The 14,924-nt window shown below is 57.0% G+C and overlaps 1 protein-coding gene across 6 annotated transcripts in view; it reads left to right on the plus strand.

Moving 5' to 3' along the window:
* PRKAG2 (protein kinase AMP-activated non-catalytic subunit gamma 2) overlaps positions 1 to 14,924 on the plus strand; it is a 328,214-nt gene that overhangs the window by 88,917 nt on the left and 224,373 nt on the right. For 5 of the 6 annotated variants that reach the window (XM_074378897.1, XM_074378896.1, XM_039472803.2 and 2 more), the window contains exons 2-3: positions 3,611 to 3,682; positions 8,473 to 8,752. In XM_074378897.1, coding sequence (XP_074234998.1) covers positions 3,611 to 3,682; positions 8,473 to 8,752 — 352 coding nt within the window. The remainder of the gene's footprint in view (positions 1 to 3,610; positions 3,683 to 8,472; positions 8,753 to 14,924) is intronic. The other variant, XM_074378900.1, reaches the window with a different exon arrangement.

A 14,924-nucleotide genomic window follows, 5' to 3' on the forward strand; every position in this document is an offset into this window, starting at 1 on the left:
GTCATGTTGGACTAGGGCCCACTTTAATGACCTCATTTTAAATTAACTGCTTCTTTAAAGACCCTGTATTCAAATACAGTGACATTCTGAGGCCCTGGTGGGAAGGACTTCAACATATGGATTTTGTTGGTGGGAAGTGAGACACAATTCAAACAACACTCATAGTTACAGCAGCATTATTCACAGTAGCCAAAAGGTAGAAGCAACCCAAATGTCCCTCAGCTAATGAGTGCATAAGCAGAATATGGTCTAATCATACAATGGAATATTATTCAGCCTTCAAAAGGAAGGGAGCTGTGGCACCCACTACCACATGGAGGAACCTGTAAGACATTGTGCTTAGTGGAGTAAGGCAGTCACAAAAGAACAAATACTGTGTGATTCTACTTACCTGAGGTGCCTAGAGTGGTCACATTCAAAGAGACAGGAAGTACAAGGGTGGTTGCCAAGCCTTTGTTGGGGGGAGCTAGTGTCTGATGGGGACAGTGTTTCGGTGTGGGAAGACGGAAGGTTCTAGAGATGACGGTGGTGGCGGCTGCACAGCAATGTGAATGTGCTTCATGCCACTGAACGGCACACTTAAATTTGCGGCAAATTTGCGGTTGAGACGGCAAATTTTATGTGTATTTTATCACGACTAAAAGCTTTAAAATGAAAAGAAAGATTAGATGCAGCTCTACTCGACTTGAGGATGGCTGGGTGGGTTTCTGCCTGGTGTAAAAGGTTTTCACAAGGCAAGATTCAAGGGGAGGCAGGGGCGGGGCTGTTTCAGACGCAGTGAGCATGTGGTGAGCCCAAGGGGAGGAAGGGGCGGGGCTGTTTCAGACGCAGTGAGCACGTGGTGGGCTCAAGGGGAGGAAGGGGTGGGGCTGTTTCAGACGCAGTGAGCACGTGGTGGGCTCAAGGGGAGGAAGGGGCGGGGCTGTTTCAGACGCAGTGAGCACGTGGTGGGCTCAAGGGGAGGAAGGGGCGGGGCTGTTTCAGACGCAGTGAGCACGTGGTGGGCTCAAGGGGAGGAAGGGGCGGGGCTGTTTCAGACGCAGTGATTACGTGGTGAGCCCAAGGGGAGGAAGAGGCGGAGCTGTTTCAGACGCAGTGAGCACGTGGTGGGCTCAAGGGGAGGAAAGGGGCGGGCTGTTTCAGAGGCAGTGATCACGTGGTGAGCCCAAGGGGAGGAAGGGGCGGGGCTTTCAAACGCAGTGATCACGTGGTGAGCCCAAGGGGAGGAAGGGGCGGGGCTTTCAAACGCAGTGATCACCTGGTGAGCCCAAGGGGAAGAAGGGGCGGGACTGTTTCAGACGCAGTGAGCATGTGGTGAGCCCAAGGGGAGGCAGGGGCGGGGCTGTTTCAGACGCAGTGAGCATGTGGTGAGCCCAAGGGGAGGAAGGGGCGGGGCTGTTTCAGACGCAGTGAGCACGTGGTGGGCTCAAGGGGAGGAAGGGGTGGGGCTGTTTCAGACGCAGTGAGCACGTGGTGGGCTCAAGGGGAGGAAGGGGCGGGGCTGTTTCAGACGCAGTGAGCACGTGGTGGGCTCAAGGGGAGGAAGGGGCGGGGCTGTTTCAGACGCAGTGAGCACGTGGTGGGCTCAAGGGGAGGAAGGGGCGGGGCTGTTTCAGACGCAGTGATTACGTGGTGAGCCCAAGGGGAGGAAGAGGCGGAGCTGTTTCAGACGCAGTGAGCACGTGGTGGGCTCAAGGGGAGGAAAGGGGCGGGCTGTTTCAGAGGCAGTGATCACGTGGTGAGCCCAAGGGGAGGAAGGGGCGGGGCTTTCAAACGCAGTGATCACGTGGTGAGCCCAAGGGGAGGAAGGGGCGGGGCTTTCAAACGCAGTGATCACCTGGTGAGCCCAAGGGGAAGAAGGGGCGGGACTGTTTCAGACGCAGTGAGCACGTGGTGGGCTCAAGGGGAGGAAGGGGTGGGGCTGTTTCAGACGCAGTGAACAGGTGGTGGGTTCAAGGGGAGGAAGGGGCGGGGCTGTTTCAGACGCAGTGAGCACATGGTGGGCTCAAGGGGAGGAAGGAGCGGGGCTGTTTCAGACGCAGTGAGCATGTCGTGGGCTCAAGGGGAGGAAGGGGCGAGGCTGTTTCAGACGCAGTGCTCGAGGAAAGGGGTGGGGCTGTTTCCAGACGCAGTGATCACGTGATGAGCCCAAGGGGAGGAAGGGGCGGGGCTGTTTCAGACGCAGTGATCACGTGGTGAGCCCTAGGGGAGGAAGGGGTGGGGCTGTTTCCAGATGCAGTGATCACATGGTGAGCCCTAGGGGAGGAAGGGGCGGGGCTGTTTCAGATGCAGTGATCACGTGTGGTGAGGTAAAGGGGAGGAAGGGGTGGGGCTGTTTCAGACGCAGTGATCACGTGGTGAGTCCAAGGGGAGGAAGGGGCGGGGCTGTTTCAGACGCAGTGATCACGTGGTGAGCCCTAGGGGAGGAAGGGGCGGGGCTGTTTCAGACGCAGTGATCACCTGGTGAGCCCAAGGGGAGGAAGGGGCGGGGCTGTTTCAGATGCAGTGATCACCTGGTGAGCCCAAGGGGAGGAAGGGGCGGGGCTGTTTCAGACGCAGTGATCACGTGGTGAGCCCTAGGGGAGGAAGGGGCGGGGCTGTTTCAGACGCAGTGATCACGTGGTGAGCCCTAGGGGAGGAAGGGGCGGGGCTGTTTCAGATGCAGTGATCACCTGGTGAGCCCAAGGGGAGGAAGGGGCGGGGCTGTTTCAGACGCAGTGATCACGTGGTGAGCCCTAGGGGAGGAAGGGGCGGGGCTGTTTCAGACGCAGTGATCACGTGGTGAGCCCTAGGGGAGGAAGGGGCGGGGCTGTTTCAGACGCAGTGATCACGTGGTGAGCCCTAGGGGAGGAAGGGGCGGGGCTGTTTCAGACGCAGTGATCACCTGGTGAGCCCAAGGGGAGGAAGGGGCGGGGCTGTTTCAGACGCAGTGATCACGTGGTGAGCCCTAGGGGAGGAAGGGGCGGGGCTGTTTCAGACGCAGTGATCACGTGGTGAGCCCTAGGGGAGGAAGGGGCGGGGCTGTTTCAGATGCAGTGATCACATGTGGTGAGCTGAAGGGGAGGAAGGGGCGCGGCTGTTTCAGACGCAGTGAGCATGTGGTGAGCTACTTTCCTCCAATCTGTTTTAGACTCTGTTTTGCCCACCATGTCATTAGAGTATGCTGATAGTTTTGCCTCAGCCGCCACCCCCTCATCCCTGCCCCTTCATCTTCCCAGGCAGACACAGGCCCCAGGAACCATGTTTTGTGCTGGGGGATAAAATCCTGTTCATCAGCCGCTCCCTAGCGCAGCCTGAGATGGGGCTCTTCTTCCTCCACCCTTTCTGCCTGCCTTCCTGTCCCCTTCAGTCCCCAGCCATTTCTTCTTTCCTCCTTCCCTGGGGTGGTGGGAGGTCGTGGCTGCTACTGGAAGTTTCATTGCACGTTCCGGAAGCGAATGTGTTGGGTGGTCAGGGGTTTTGCGGGGTGGGTGTGGCTAACACATCTGCGTCTCTTCTTCATGGTGGATTTGGAGGATGAGAACCCGGGAAAGGGAAAGTGACAGCCACTTAGAGCTCTGTATAGTCGCTGGGCCACTGTCACTGATCGCATGCTCTCTGTCCACACCAGGACCTGAGCTCCTTCGCCATGCCGCTCCTGGATGGGGACCTGGAGACTTCCGAAAAGCATTCCTCTCGAAAGGTAAGGCCTCCTTCCCAGGAGTTTCTCACAGCTCACTTGAGATGCCACAAAGGCAGGCAGAGCCTGAGGCCGCATCCACCTGTGTGCCTACCTGCACGCCTGGCGGTAGCCAAGCCCATCCCAGGACAGCTCACCTCGCATGGTCAAGCTTGGCATGCCAGCTGGGCTGTCCAACCTGGGAGCCTCGAGGGCATTGCTCCTTTTCTTTCTCGTGTGGCACTGACTGTGGCCCACTAGACCCCGGTAACGTGGGCAGAGGCAATGGAGGAAGATGAGTGATGAGCTAAGCCCAGTTGAAGGTATTGGGCACTGCAGACCTTCTGTGGTCTTCGGGCTGAGCTCGACTGGCAGGACTTTGCCGTCCTGTCCACCAGCGCCCACCCCCAGCTTCGGGCTCTCTCCTTCCACCTCATGTTGCCCCCTCTCCACGCGGCTTTTTGTTCCCTTCCACTTTTGCTCTCCTCTCTTTAGCTCCTCGCTCTCCCTCCCCCACTGGTGAATTTCCCTCCCATTAGGAAACTAATGTCTCAAGGAGGTTGTTGACTATGTAGGGTCAGGCAGCCAAGAAAGAGTGCAGGGTGGGGTGGGGGGCTGTGGAGAGGGATCCGCAGCGTCAGGTGAGGGTCGAGGTGGCCGTGGTGGGGCACAGAGGTCCAGGCTGCTTGCGGGTTTCTCCTGCAGCCAGGAAGGGAGGGTGGGCAGAGGCCTGGTGGGGGACGTGCTCCCTGGCATCCTGCCACCCACAGACTCCTCTGGGAGGTGACAGCAGGCAGAGCTAGCAATCTGGGTGCTGCATGCAGGGTCTGGGCACGGTTTCCAGGCACCGGCCAGCCTGGGATGAGGGCAAGAGTTCCTATGCTGGAAAAAGCAAACCACCTCTCTAAGCACTTGAATTACACACAACTGAATCAAATTACTTTAGGCCTAATTGGTGCCCGTGCCTTCCCCGCCCTGCCCTGAACAAGCAACCTTATTAACAGTTCTTCTGGCCCAGCCGGCAAAGACTGTTGGAGAATGGCCTTGAGCTTCCGGGCCAGCAGAGAGTGGAGTGGCAGGAAGGGGCCACCAAGCCCCAGTCCCCGTGCAAGGCTTCGGGACCGGCCCCGTGGGTGCTGGGTCATCTTCCTCCTGTTTGACTCCGCAAATCCCTGCTTTCCAGTGAAAACCTTGCATGTAGGATCTGAGCCTGCGGAAGAGACACACAGGCTGCAGCCTGGCCCCAGCTTCCTCTCCGGCAGCTGCATGACAAATGGCCCCATAGGCAGAGCTCTGCTCCGCAGACGCCTGAGTGCCCGCTCTCCATTAGCTCTGCGGAGCCAGGCACACTCTTGGGAGTCTCGTCCATACCCGGGAATCATCCGGCCGCATTCAGCAACATATCATTTGGCTACAGCTTGCCCGAGAGCGAGAGCTGAGGCCCCGCCCCTGGGAACTTCAGCCAATGCCTCCCTCGCAGGCTTGTCCCTCCGCTTGGCTTTCCCACTGTCTGGGAGTATGATCTGGCCCCCGAGGCTCTTGGTGGGTGGGGTCGAGCAGGGCCCCGTAGCCATCATGCTTGGTCATTTTCTGGGGACAGGTGTGGCAGGGCTGCTGCCCTGGGCTCCCTCTTCAGGCCTGAGCACTGGGCGCCCGACTCCACTGGCCTGGAGATCAGAATACAGAATTGAATCCCATTCAGGAGAATCCTGGGGTCCCCCTTGCCCATCAAATACGGTTCAAACCGGCATTCAGGGCCCTTGGTGACTGGTTCTCCAGGGGCTCATGGCTCAACTTCCCCCATGACCCCCACCCTCGTGGTGGTCCAAACGAACGGCCCTCTCTCTCTGTGCCTCCCACCCCTTCTCCCCAGTCTCCAGGCACGGAACGCTTCCCCGCCCCGTCCGTCGCCTCTCTGAAGCCCAGCTGGCTGTCAGGGCCTTCTCTAGGTCAGGATCTCTGTGAGGGGCAGGTTGCAGCTCTGGGCCCTTTCCCCACCTGCATGGTACTGATGGCACTTTGGCCTTGCGAGCACTCTGCAAGCCCTCCCATGGCGCCCGCTCCCCTGTGCGCCCCTTTCCTGGTAGGACTGGATGTCAGCCTTGGCTCAGCCCTCTGCCCAGCTCCCTGGTGAGCCCGCGGTGCAGTGCACAGAGAGCAGATCCACGCACAGGCCTGAGCCTGCCTTTCCAGCAGCTCCGAAATCCCACCCTCCCTCCAGTCCTCCCACGGGGCCTCAGCTCCTCTTCTGGTTCACACCCTCCAGGCTGCTCTCATCATTGTCACAGCCCTGGGAACGAAGCTTAGAGAACCATGTCGCTGTCCACGTTGTGGGAAACTGAGCTGTAACCAAACTTGGACCCCCACCCAGGACCAGCTTGTCATGTCACCTTGTGATAGGGCCACCTCGTCCTTCTCTCAGCCCCTACCCGACACCCACCACTTAAAAAGAACCTCCTTTTTTTTTTTTTTTTTTTTTTTTGAGACAGGGTCTCGCTGTGTTACCCAGGCTGGATGCCATCTTGTTTACTGCAACCTCCACCTCCTGGGCTCAAGTGATCCCCCCACCTCAGCCTCCTGAGTAGCTGAGACCATAGGCCACCACCCTGGCTAATTTTTGTGATTTTTGTAAAGACAGGATTTTGCCATGTTGCCCTGGCTAGTCTTGCACTTCTGAGCTCAGGTCATCCGCCCACCTCGGCCTCCCAAAGTGCTGGGATTACAGGCGTGAGCCACCTCCCCCCACCTGAAGAATCTCTCATTTGTAAATTTATTCTCAGGATTTGTTCTGATTCCCATAGGTAGGTGGAGTAGTGGCTAAATGGGATATTCTATAAACAGAGAATCTAAATGCTTTTCATATTAAATGGTCAAAAAAAAAAATCAGCTGGGCATGGTGATGACCCCTGTAATCCCAGCTACTCAGGAGGCTGAGGCAGGAGGATTGCTTGAGCCCGGGAGGTGGAGGTTGCAGTGAGCTGAGATTGCCTCACTGCGCTGCAGCCTGAGTGACCAGACCCTGTCTCAGAAACAACCAACCAACAACAAAGTACACGAAAAAGAAAAACTCATACTTCTTTATAGCGAGGAGAGCTTGAGTTACAGGGTCCGATAGCACCACGCTCTTCTTCCTGCCAGGCCCACGCACGAAAGTGTCCGCGCCAGGCCGGACCCTGCACCTCCACGTGGCGGCGCCAGCTCTTCGGCTGGAGAGGCCGCGGGGGAGGCTGTGCGGCGCGGTCCACGCCACAGAAGGTGCCACTCGCAGGGCATCCCGTCCCCCGACCGCGGGATCGGGGCTTGGGCCGCCCTCTGGTGGCGGAAGAACGTACCCAGGCCTTGGTCCGGACAGCGCACCCCGAAGTGGGACAGAGACACTCGAGTGGCACCGAGGCTGCCTGTGGGGTGCCCCGGGCGCCCTTCTCAGCACAACGCATTTCCTGCATGGCATTTCCCGCGTCTGCCCTGGTCCTCGCTCCCCGCGAGCCCTGCGGACGAGTTACTCGCCCTTCTTGCTTCTGAACTGGGTCATCTCTGAGGTCCTTTCGGCCCGTGTTGCAGGTTTCCCGAGTGGTAGGACAAGAGCTGTGTAGCATGCACCGTGCGCTTCCCAACCCCATGTGGCTTCATCTGACCTTTAAGCAGCCCTAAGGTGAGGGCACGGCCGTCCCCGTTTTACAGATGAGGAAGCTGAGGCTCGGTGAGGCCAGGTAACATGCCCAGGATGACTCAGCAGGCGGCAGAGCTGGGCCAGACCCTGGCACCCAGAGGAGGCGCAAACTCCTCCACCCACCCGGCGGGAACATGACTGCGGGCACATGGGATATTTCTCAAAGTCTACAATGAGCTGTGCGCCTTGGCTTAAAGTTACGGCATGTGATTTTTTTAAACTATAACTAGAATTTTAAATCATTGTAAAGTGAGCCTCAGAAGTTTTTGGCTTTGTTAACTTTTTTTTTTTTTTTTTTTTTGAAATGGAGTCTCACTCTGTCACCCAGGCTGGAGTGTGATCATGCGATCTCGGCTCACTGCAACCTCTGCCTCCTGGATTCAAGCAATTCTCCTGCCTCAGCCTCCCGAGTAGCTAGGATTACGGGCACCTGCCACCATGCCTGGCTAATTTTTTTGTATTTTTAGAGATCGGGTTTCACCATGTTGACCCGGGTGGTCTTGAACTCCTGACCTCAAGTGATCCTCCCACCCGAGCCTCCCAAAGTGCTGGGATTGCAGATGTGACCCACCGCCTCCACCCAGCTTTGTTAACTTTTCTCCTGAGTTCTGTCGGCAACCTGTTACTCAAATGCCGAAGCAGCGTGGAGGTGAAAACTTCATCATCTCCTAGGGCCGAGGTGTCAGGATGGAGTTCCAGGCCCTCTCTGTTCTGAACACGGGGATCTCATAGGCAGGGAAGAGAACTGCCGTCCTGTGTGGTCAGACCTTGAATGGATGTGAGTTCTTGAGCGGTGAAGGCAGGCAACCCTGTAAGTAGGTTAGAGGAGGGAGACACTCATTTTGAGCTCTGCTTTCCTTCTTCCTCTCTGCCTCCTGGAAGCCCCTTCTAAGGAGTGAGACGGGGTGATCAGTGGACCTGCAGGATGTGGTGCTGCCAGCTTGTGAGGGGCTGTCCTTGGGGGTAGGTGCTACCTGCAGATCATTCAGTGGCCCACCTCTGTGGAAGAGCTTCGGGCTGTTTCTCGGGGAGGATTCTATTTGGGAGCCACGTGGTGAGAGGGGACAATGATGAGAGTCTCATACAAGGCAGGAGGCAGCGTGTCCAGAGCATGGAATGACTGCGTCCATTCATCTGTCTGCAGGTGGACAGCCCCTTCGGCCCAGGAAGCCCCTCCAAAGGGTTCTTCTCCAGAGGCCCCCAGCCCCGGGCCTCCAGCCCTGTGTCTGCACCTGTGAGGCCCAAGACCAGCCCCGGCTCTCCCAAAACTGTGTTCCCGTTCTCCTACCAGGAGTCCCCACCTCGCTCCCCACGACGCATGAGCTTCAGCGGGATCTTCCGCTCCTCCTCCAAAGAGTCTTCCCCCAACTCCAACCCTGCTACCTCGCCCGGGGGCCTCAGGTTTTTCTCCCGCTCCAGAAAAAGTAAGACATTGATGATATTGTTTCAGGTGGGTGCTGGGCTGCTGGGGGCCTCTCCTGCAGCCACACAGCTGTGGTAGCACCGAAGCTGCCAGGGGCTGTGAATGGCTTGGTGCTGAGTGCCTGCGTCTGTTTCTCCCCACCCCCACTCCCCCCAAACAAATCTGTCTCTGGAACATCAGTTTCCACCTGTCACTTTCTCCCCATGCTAATCTGTCAGAGCGTAATCCTTCTGGTCCGGCCCGGTCCTTGGATTAACTGTAAACATCCCAGTACTCACAGTACGGCTGGTATGACAATCTGATGACACACTGGCCTCCAGCCTTCTCTGGAACCTGCAGGCACAGAGCCAAGCTTAGGCTCTCACCCAGGGCCACGGGGCCAGCCCCCACAGGGCTCCCACTCTCCGTGGTTTGGTATTTGGGGGTTTGACTACACCTGTTTCTGGCAAATCCTAACTTTTTCTGTTTGGGGCACTGGGCAGCAGGGAATGGAATCTAGGAGGGATTTGCTGGAGAAAAGGAAGAAGGAAATGTGGGTGTTTAAGAGAGTTCCACAGGCTCATGAGAAGGCTCACGATCCGAGGATATTTTCACTTGAGTGCCGTCGAGGATAGTATGAAATATGCCACGAACCGTAAAGTTCATGGCGTTTACCTTCCCCTTTCCTGTGTCTGTTCTCTCCGATTCTTTCTGTTGACTTAGCGTGTTTGTACTGGGGAAGATAGTAATGTGGAAAACAGATTTGCCCTTGACCATCAGAGGCCTGGGATAGTTCGTCTTTCTCTCCAGCCTGAGTTTGTACTCAGGAGGGCCTGCAATGCTGCATGTTAGAGCAAGGCTTTCTGTCTGCAGGGCCGGCGGCGGCAGGAGGGGAACTTCAGTGTTTCTGTCTTGAGACTCTTCCATCAGGCAGTGGTGGCCACAGGACAAGAAGCCAGGTCTCTGCCAGCCTCACTTCTTCCTCCGGCACCACCCTGCAGGGGGTGGGCGTCGGTGTGTGGAGCAGCGCTATCCCCCGGGCAGATTTTGTGCTTTGTCTTTCTACGTAAAACAAATGAAGGCGCTTCTGCCTGTGGGTTGTGTGTGCGTTGAGGGGATGGGGCCTGACTGGTCTGTACACTCAGCCCTCCGGGCTGTGGGATTGTCACAGTGCCCTTTAAGTTTGTGCACTTTAGTTTCAGGAGGCACCTTTCTTCCGCCCTCTGTCTGTATAAACATTGTCCAGAGACGAGGGCTCCAAGCGCTGTGCAGAGGGAGGACATCAGGTCTGCCCCGACGGGGAAGCCGCGTGAGGGCTCAGGTCACACGAGTGGAAGAGAGGGTGGACGTGTCTGCAGTTTGCCTTGTGGGGGAACTTGTGATGTTGTAAAGATTGAATGTGCTGGAACTGGTGGATGCAAAGACGGGATTCCTGCCTTCAAGGGCTCCGAGTCAGGGGCAAGCAGGCTTCAGAAGGGATGAGGTTGTCTTCACGGTGAGGTCCGTGCCGGGTTAGGACTGGCTTTCCGAGCGGGGCAGCCAGCAGCACAGAGAACCTGATGATCGATGGGATGGGTGCCCACAGGAGCGTGGGAGCTGTGAGCTGGCTTCCGTGGTGAGGTCTTGAAGCTCTGGCGGGAACCATCACCCTCTGCTTCCCTCTGCGTTGTTCTCCGCGCGTGGGGGGGGGGGGGACTTCGAGAGGGAAGAGTGGGGAGAGGAGGAGGCGGGTCTCTGCAGGCAGAGGGTCCCTTTGGGAGCCCAGCAGCGGCAGCTCAGGGCCGCGGCCGCAGCTCAGTGGGGCTGCCACCCGCTCCACACACACGTTCAGCCTGCGAAATGAGCCATTCTTTTAGAAACTGAGTCCAGAAACATCTCCTCTTGAAATCGTATCGGTTTCTTAAAGTGTTCCTCCTTCTCACCGTCTTTCATTGTTATTTATGATGTTTAGCTTTCACCCTCTTTCAGCTGTTTTCTTTCAGCCGCTGACAGACTTGCAGCTGGAGAGATAATCAAAGCTAGAAGGGACCGTGAGGAAACCGCTTATGGGGGAAGAAAGCATATGCATGTAACAGTTTGAACACAGCATGTACGGGCTGTGTGTTGGGTCTGTATCAATGTCTGCGTGTATATGTGTGCAGACATGTATGTGGGTACACACATATACACCTTTTTTATTTTTTAAAAGGACATGCCTTGGCCTGCTAGGGGAAGCTTCTAAGTGAAGAATTAAGAGTAGATGAGTGGAAAGAAAATGTTGCTTTATCTGGCATTCCAAGTTTTTGAGACTGTCTTCATTTAGTGGTAATTAAAAATGAATACATCTTGAAAAACATGTCAAGCTCCCAGACCTGAGCTTCAGGGCAGTGGCAAGATGGGGAACAGAAGTTGCAGGTGTTGGTAGCAGCAGAGGAAGGAGTTGGAGCCACCAGGAATGCCTGGGGATGGCCAAGGCCCCGTGCTTAGGTTCAAGGGCTGGCAGGGGAGGTTGGGATGTGGCAGGGCTTCGGGAAGGCATGGGGAGAAGCTGCAGATGGCTGAGTGTGGACGTCCAGGGCGGGATGCTGGGCCGTTTTGCATTGTTCTAAAGGAGTACCTGAGGCTGGGCCATTTATAAAGAGAAGAGGTTTGTTCGGCTCGTGGTTCTGCAGCCTGCCCAGAGCCATAGCACCAGCATCTGCTTCTGGGGAGGGCACAGCCATCTGATGGGAGCCTGATGCCCACTGCACAGATAAAACCAATTCCCCAAGACCTTGGTATTGTAGTAAAGTGTCGAGTTAATGTGAGGCCAGCCACATGGGAGATGGAGCTGTCGCTCCAATCGGTCTCCCCAGAGGCTCAGAGCTGAGAGTTTTTATGGACAGTTTGGTGGGCAGGGGGCTGGGGAATGGGCACTGCTGACTGGTTGGGGGTGAGATCATAGTGGTGTGGGAACGGTCCTCCAGCACTGAGTCTGCCCCTTGGGGAGGGTCACAGGGCTAGCTGAATCACGAGTCATGGGTCTGGATGGGGTCCACTGGTTGCCAGAATTCAAGTCTAAAAAATTATCTCCAAGACCAATCTTAGGTTTTAAATAGTGATGTTATCTACAGGAGCAACCGAGGAAGTCACAGGCCTGGTTCCTCTGGCCGCGTGACCCCAGAGCAGTAAGAGATCATGGAAACTACACCTGCATTTTAGCAGAGTTCAGGCCCCTCCCGCAATCCTACTCTGGGGTCTTTCATTCGTCTCATGAAGGTGCTTTCCGGTCCAAGCAAGGAGGGGCTTGGTTTCAGGAAGGTATTATCATCCTTGCTTTCAAATTCAGCTAGGAACTGGATTCCTCCCTTGGTTAGCCAGGTAATGAACACAGCAGCCAGCCTGTGAGTGAGCCAGCTAGCCCTTCTCCTGCTCTCATTGTCTCTGCAAAGGTGTTTGCAGGGGCTTCAGGCCAGTTCCGCTCACGGAGAAAGGCGAAAGAAAGCTGGGGTGTGCAGAGCTCCCATGCGAGAGAGGGAGCAAAAGACGGGGGAGAGGAGCTGGAGTCTTTAATACACTCAGCGAAGAGCTGAAGAGCGGGGACTCACTGGCACAGGGAGGCCGCCCAGCCATTCAGGAGGCATCTGCCCGCAGGACCCAAACGCCCCCCACCAGGCCCCACCTCCAACAACAGGGATCAAGTTTCAACCTGAGATGAGGGGAAACACGCTCAACCTCCATCAGAGATGGATCTCTGGACCTGAGCGGGTCCCAGAAGCCGCTGTGCTCCCAGCGCGGGCACGCGGGCACAGGCCTGGGGCTGACTCTGCCAATGTCCACATGGGGCGCTGCGGCCACGAAGAGCCAGACCTTGGGGCCCGAGCTGAGCCTGGCCGTGGCCCCTTCCATCCAGGCCTGTGCTCTGCACGGGAGGAAGCTCCGCAGACTCCCCTCCATCCTTTCCTTAAGGCCAGGGGCCCAGGCAGGCAGGTGGGGTCTGAGTGAGCCCCATCTCTCCTACTGCGTACCGCGGGAGCCAGCTGCAGGCTGAGGCACGTGCGGTCTGGGCCTTTGTGGGACCTCACCCCAGGGGTGTCCAGCACCTCAGGGGCTGTGGGGATGGGGCTGGGCCTGGCCCCTGGTCCCCCCTTACTGCTGGCTGGGGGCCCACAGTCCACTCACAGCTCCACGCCCCTGCGCCCCCCGCTCCACACAGTGGGGTACCTGAGCCCCTCCGCTGCCTCTCATTCCAGAAACCTAGAGCTGCTGCCTGCTCGCTGCCCGCACGGCCCAGGCTGGGCCTGTCGCCTGCGCCTCTCCCCCAGGCCTGAGCGCGGTCTGTGAGCTCGCTGAGCCTGGGAACTGCTTTTTCCTACGGCAGAAGCACCGACAGCTGCTGAGGGCCCGGGGCCTGGGTCTACATGCCGGGGCCCCTGCGCACCTGGGCCCTCCCTTGGGACGCAGGGACGCACCCCCTTGCGCCTTCGTCGTTGGTGGACGTGGTGGGATGTTGGGCACCGAACATGGGCCTGACTCTCGGCCCCCTCAGCGGCCTTTTTCTGTTGCGGCCCTCAGGGTCCCTGGCTAGAAAATCCCCGGGTTCTCCGTTCTTGCTTGTCAGGTACTGTCAAGCGGAGAAGGCAGAGCTGTCACAGCTCCGCTTCCCCATCTGGGTAGACCCGGAAAGGCTGCGGCCTGGCTCCGAGCTGCTCCCAAGGGCAAGGACTGATTAGGTTGGGGTGGGGCGTGGCTTCGGAGAAGCCCCCCCTGGGATGGGGAGTTGTGACCGGAGCAAGCCTGATCCCCAGGGCAGTTGCTCAGGTTGCTGCCCTGGAAAAATCCTCAGCCCACCTCCTTGGCTTTCCCTAAAAGAAGCCATCCCGGCTCCAGCCCCGTGGCTGATATGGCGCGAGGGTCCGGGTCTCTGTGTTGTGGGTGTTCCTGGACTGGGAGGTCACCCTGAGCTCCTTCCAGATGGCTGTTCAGTTGTGCTTGGCGTGAGGCTGGCCTGAAGGATGCACAATCTGCCTGCTTTTCTCCTACTTGAAAATCTATTCCAGGATCAACGTTCCTAGACTCTAGATTGCTACCCCCACCGCCCCAAAACTAGCTTCATGAAATTGAGCCTGAGAGTTATGCCGTCAGCCCGTCTGGAGGGTCTTAGGAAGAAACAGCCCATGAAAGCCACTGTGTCCGCTGGAGGGCTGTCATGAAGACTTTGTTCATTTCACAAGGCCCCAGGGAGGAACTTGCTGTCTGGTCCGGGTACCAAGAATAGCTGAACTTCTGATCAGCAGGACTGCTTTTGTCTATAGCAGACATGAATCGTGCAACAGCCCAGTTTCCTCTGTCTGTATTGGCTGCCAGCAGCGTTTGAACCAGATTCGTACAGAGGGCATTAAGGGATTCACGTCCAGCCTTTCTGAACCCAGTTTCCACCCGCCTTCTTTTACATTCCCGATACTTTTTAACAAGCAAACGATGTATTGGAAGAATTTGGGGGCATTTATGGAATTCAAAAAAGAGCTGAACCCTCGGGACCCAGGAAGGGAAGGAGCCAGACTGGCCCTGAGGCCTTAGCAGCCGGAAGTCATAGGTCTTCCCGAGAGATCCAGAGAAGTCCTGGTCTGTGTGTCACTCCGTTTACCGTTCCAGATCCTTGTTGAAGATACCTAATCAGCCCAGTTAGGATCCCAGAATCAATCAGGGTGGGGTGGGGTTGGGGGACAGGAGCACACAGCAGAAGCAGAATGACCAAGAACCGGGAGCTCGGGCAGGAAGTTCCAGGATAAGAGGCCCAGCTGGCCACCCGAAGGGGACTGTAGCATCCCACCCTCCGCGGCCAGCGTGTGTGCACGCTCGCAAGGATGCCCTCCTTACACGAGGCCCACTGCTTCCCCGACGGAGGCTGACCCGCCTCACATCCAGCCTTGACGTTAAGAAGGATGTGGCTATGATTCCGTCTTCTGAGTCTTCAGTCTCACAGTAATGCCCACTTCTCAAGTGCTGTCTCCGTCTCGTCTTTCTGTCCTGTAATTTATTGTGTACATGACAAATGTAGAATCTGGAGTTTTGACAGGCTCCTCAGCTGATGCTGATATACACCAGAGCTTAATAAACACTGTTTTCTTTCTTTTTTTTTTTTTTTTTTTTTTTTTTTTTGAGATGGAGTCTTGCTCTGTCATCCAGGTGAGAGTGCAGTGGCATAATCTCGGCTCACTGCAACCCCCACCTCC

This window comes from Saimiri boliviensis, chromosome 10 (assembly GCF_048565385.1).
Source record: "Saimiri boliviensis isolate mSaiBol1 chromosome 10, mSaiBol1.pri, whole genome shotgun sequence".
NCBI lineage: Eukaryota > Metazoa > Chordata > Mammalia > Primates > Cebidae > Saimiri > Saimiri boliviensis.